At 43.2% G+C, this 5232-nt stretch overlaps 1 protein-coding gene across 1 annotated transcript; it reads right to left on the minus strand.

Moving 5' to 3' along the window:
• Positions 1 to 359: 359 nt before the first annotated feature.
• On the minus strand, positions 360 to 4338 carry LOC148035061 (putative pentatricopeptide repeat-containing protein At3g01580). Its single transcript, XM_087679968.1, has one exon. The coding sequence runs from the start codon at positions 3889 to 3891 to the stop codon at positions 973 to 975; it is 2919 nt and encodes a 972-aa protein (XP_087536094.1). The 5' UTR covers positions 3892 to 4338; the 3' UTR covers positions 360 to 972.
• Between the last annotated feature and the right edge of the window lie 894 nt (positions 4339 to 5232).

The following is a 5232-nucleotide window of genomic DNA, read 5'->3' on the forward strand; positions in this document are numbered from 1 at the left end:
GGTGTCAATCAAGCTAGTGGAAACTAAGAGGAGAGAGTTGTGTATGTAGGCAACTGGTAGTTCAGGGTCTCTAGCAGCTGAGGACAGAGAATTAGGAGCAGGCAACATCTTGGTGACCTCTAACAATAGGTGATAGCATCCAGTGCAACAGGTGACTACTCCTAGGCTATTTGGGAAAGGGGATTGCACTAAATGTTGTGCCACACCGGCAAAGTCTGATTGGACAAAAATTTCCCCCCCTCTCTCTCTCACACATTCATTGTTGGACCCCGCAGACTAAGATATTCAGCAGCAAAAATGTTGGGGCAAATCTGAATTTGAGCAAAAATTAGGGTTATTCAATTGTCTTGAAAAGCATGCCATTTAATCTCAGCCTTGTAATAGAGTAACTTGCTGCAAATCTGAGAGAGAACAGTCACCTTGAGAAGATTTCTCATCTACAGTCAAAATGACTTGCATCAAGAGAAGATACAATTTGTGCCCGAATGTGCTTGTAATCAAGGGGCAATTTGGGTATTTGTGGTGCTAGTCACTTATAACAACCCAAAGTTCCAAAATTTGTAGAGAGACTAGTTCAATCGATAGAGGAAGTGGAAGATCCGAGAGCACATCTTTCTGATCCGGGGCAAAGCCCGACACTTCTGGAGGGTTGTCTCAGTGGTACTACAAGATTTGTGGAATACAACTTAAAGAAATATCACAAGGGGCACCAGTTTGGGGGCATGTCAGCTGTCTACTATTAGGTGGTAAAGTGTTAGTTTAAGTTTTTGTGAGTTTATTGCTTGATGTGATTACTGGTTAATCAGGTAATTTACCACCCTAACCAAGAAGAAAGGCTGGTTTCAATAAATCCTGCTGCCTATATAAGGTAGTCTTTGCCCAAAGATTTATGTTTGCTTGGCCCACTCAACAGTGGCTAAGCTTTAAATTGAATGTTTAACTTCTCCCAAAGCTTCAGGATAACCTAGAACACTACAAAGTAGCATACTCTGCCCTTGGACTTCTCTCTTGCTGCATATGTTTGTACCATGTCCCACTCCAAGCATTTGTGTTTTGCCTAAAACGTCCTGCCTCATTTGCACACTCCTTAAGTCCAAAATCAGCATAGATGTTTGACATCAGAACATATGCAGAAGCATTTTTAGGCACCAAAGCAACTACACATTCAAATGTCTGCCTTCCCACCTCCAAGTTGCAAAGTGTACGACATACATTCAGTAAGCACATCCAAACTGCAGGACCAGCCTCTGTTGGCATTCCAAACACAAAGTCTTCAACCTTTCTGAAATCCCCTGCACGACCTAGCAGGTCTACCATAGTGACATAATGCCTTGTGTCAGGCATGATGCAATAATCTTGTACCATTAATTGAAAGAAATGCAGGCCATCATTTATAAGGCCATCCTGACTGCAAGCAGAAAGAAAAGAAAGAAATGTAACTCCATCTGGTGACAGGCCAGCTTTTAGTATTTCCTCAAAAGCTCGAAGGCTGGCTGCACTATCCCCTTCCTGAGCATAACCAGCAAGGCATGCATTCCACAAAACACTATCACCCTCAGAGAATCCATCAACCACTGCTTGAGCATCTATCATACTTGCAGAGCTTCCATAGGCACGAATAAGAGCACTTGCTAAAAGAGGATGGAAATCCAATCCTAAAGAGATGATGTGAAAATGAACCTGCTTACAGATCTCCAAACTTCCCGTCTCATGACAAGCTTGCAGAGCACAAAGGACTGTCAAATCATCCATGGACACACCTTCCTCTTGCATTTGACAGTACAAATGTAAAGACTTTTCTTGCTGACCTTGCTCAGCATATGCCAAGAGCATTGCATTCCAAGATATGGTGTCATGCTGCAATATCTCATCAAAAGCATACTTTGCTTTTGCAATGTTTCCACACTTTCCATACATATATACAAGGGTATTGCCAATGAAAATATCTGATGTTAAGTCTTGTCTTCGGGCATCATCATGTAATGCCTCCCCAATTTTTAAGGACACGACTTTGAGTGATTGTCCTGGTTCAACAACAACCTCCTCCTTCCCAGCCAGAACACCACATGCTTGAAGGGCTGTCACATATGCCTGCTTGTCAGAACTAATACCTTCCACTTGCATTTGTGCATACAGCTGTAGAGCTTTCTCTCCTTGGCAATGTTCAACATATACTGAAAGCATGACACTCCAAGACACAATGTTACATTGGGATAAGCTATCAAACATGTGCTCTGCTTCCACAATGCTTCCACATTTCCCATACATACCTGCAATAGAGCTGCCAACTGGCATACTCAAAGTAAATCCCCTCTTTTTAGCATCTACATGCAATGCCCTCCCAATTTCCAAACAAGCTGCTTTAAATGGACATCCATCTTCATAAAAAGCTTCCTCCTCCTCTGCAAGAGCAGTACATGCCTGAAGGGTGGTCACAAATGTCTGCTCAATTGGACAGACCCCATCCTCTTGCATTTGTCTGTACAACTGCAAGGCTTTACCTGGTTGGTTGTTCTGATTGAACACTGCAACCATTAACCCCCAAGACACAGCACTGCGCTGAGACAATCCTGTAAAGACTCGTTCTGCTTCTGGGACGTTTCCACAACTGCCGTACAAACTCACTAGAATACTACCTAGAGAAACATCTGAAATAAAGCCCTTTTTTAAGGCATCTCTGTGCAAAGCACTTCCAATCTCCAGAATGGCACAGGCATGCAGGTCTGAAGAATTTTTCTCTAAAAAGCTGGTGCATGCTTGAAGTGTAATCACAAGAGTTGACGTGTGTATACTTACCCCTTCTCTTTGAATTTGTTTATAAAGAAGCAGAGCCTTACCTAATTGGTCCTGCTCAACATACGCTGACATCATGGCATTCCATGACACAATGTTTCGTTGTGAGAATGCATCAAATACATTTTCTGCTTCCAAAATGCTCCCACACTTGCTGTACATACAAACAAGAGCAGTACAAACAAATACATCAGAGATAGCATTATTCTTTTGAGCATCAGCATGCAATGCCCTTCCAATTTCCAACAACTTCACTTTGACTTTTAGTGTCTCAAAACCAATAGCTTCTTCCTTCTCTATAATGGCAACACATGCTTGAAGGGTCACCACAACTGTTCGTTGATTCAAAATCACCCCCTCTGCTTGCATCTGTCGATACAACAGTAAAGCCTCATCTCCTAAGCCCTGCTCAACATATGCTGAGAGCATTGCATTCCATGACACATGATTGCGACTGCACAGCCCATTGAACACGTTTTCAGCTGCAAGAATGTTTCTGCACTTGCTGTATGCAGATACAAGCGTGCTAGCAACAAAAACATCCGACATCAAGCCATGCTTCTCAGCAAGAGCTCGAATTCTTTCCACCTCTTCAAGATTGCGCATGATTGCACAAGCTTTGAAAAGGATTACAAAAGTGTACTGGTTTGGTTGCACACAATCCTTTTGCATATCATGATGGATTTCTAGAGCTTTACAAGCATGGCCACCATCTACATAACCAGAAATCAAGGCTGTCCAGGCAAGGACACTACGGCATGGTAAGGAAATCAGTACTTGTTGTGCATCATCAAGGGCACCGGACCGCGCCAAAGCAAGAACTAACTGATCACCAAGAGATCTCGTTAGCTCTATTTGATGTCGCAAAAGATGTGCATATATTTCTTTAGCGTAGACAATATCACGAGCTTTAATGCATTCCTTCAACAGGGAAAGATAGACATGGTTAGGGGCAACCGTGCCGAATTCTTCCACGTGAGATAGAACACTAACAACGCCCAGACGTCTTACACCAATGTTCTTGCCCAGGCTCTGATCGTGCATTCTCATGCCGGCCGCATTTTCCTTCAGTATCAAAGAGATGGCATGTCTGGCCATATGGCCCTTTCTCTCTAACAAGGTGCCCTAGGTTTCCTTGTTCCTGCGGCTGCCACAAACGCACATTCTCCTGTTGTGACCGGAAAACCAGCGGCATCCGGCATGACTGCAAAAATTTGGCTCTAATATCCAACGGAAGACGACTGCAGCTATAGCTATAGGTCGAACAAAGAGTAAAACTAATCCAATCAAGGATGCTCATTCCAGTGGGACGAAGCTGTCCTGCTATTGTGGATGGCGCAAACCATATCGCCTGGACCTCTGGTTGTTTTAACAACGCCGACAGAGCTGCTAAAGTAGACGCTGCCATTCCGGATTCAATCTCTTCTGTCCATCAGACACGCGCTTGGTTTCCGACCCACAAAAGTTTATTGGTCGTACATCATGTATGTTCAGACTTGCACAGCTTCTCAAGACGCCAGTCGGGGCGGGGGCGGGGGCGGGGGCGGGCAACAAGGCATGTGGGACGTGCCACAGGCCACTATGAAATAATGTTCTTAGACACGAATAGATATCGCACTATAATAGAAATTAGTGTTCCTTGCGCGCAAAGAACGCTATTTTGCGAAGCTGCTCCGAAGCGGGGTGCAAGGAAAGTGAAGCTGCTTCCCTATTGCACAGTGGGTAATGCTATCACAAAAACATCACATGTTTTACTCTCCTCTACTCACAACCCCTCTATCTCTCACCCCTTTTACACCTCTCCCCTCTGTACCCACACTCACTCAATCACTCTCTCCCTCCCTTTCTCTCTCTCTCTCTTACACACATGTATAAAGGGCCAATATGCATTTGCATCAAGGAGTACATGGACTCATATATACATGCAATAACCATGCACTAAACTTGTAAATTTGTATCCATACTTACTCTGCACAACAATTAGAAGTAGCTCTAGATGATCCTTGGATGCTACAATGAGAAATAACATTACTACAATGAAACGAACCACAAATGAAAGATGTATGAATCACACCACAAAGTTCAAGTTTGTCCAAGCATTACATGCAAACTCTCAGTATTAATAACCCACATAGGTGAAGCAAAGCCTGAAACCAAAGTTTCTTCTAGAGACTGCGCCAATAACCTGGCACCATAAATTCAAGTATCAACAAATCACAAAGTGTCACTCCTTAATTGTGCATATGCATCTACATCCAAATGTTACAAGATTTTTGAAACTTTCCATAGGGTCTAACCAAAACAAAGCTTTCTTTTCTTTGAGAAATAATTGGAAAATTTTTCTCTCCAATATAGCATAGCTAAGCAAAGTAAGTCCGATCGCCACTCTTCGTCTTGTTGATGGTACAGGGGATATGATAGTATTTCCTCTCTTTCTTG

The sequence above is a fragment of the Lygodium microphyllum genome, chromosome 6, assembly GCF_053477565.2.
Source record: "Lygodium microphyllum isolate KBCC chromosome 6, Lygodium_microphyllum_v1.1.10, whole genome shotgun sequence".
Classification (NCBI taxonomy): Eukaryota; Viridiplantae; Streptophyta; class Polypodiopsida; order Schizaeales; family Lygodiaceae; genus Lygodium; species Lygodium microphyllum.

Bases quoted from the DNA above. Each gene is read 5' to 3' on its own strand.
- LOC148035061 (XM_087679968.1), bottom strand. From the start codon at position 3,891: ATGGCCAGACATGCCATCTCTTTGATACTGAAGGAAAATGCGGCCGGC.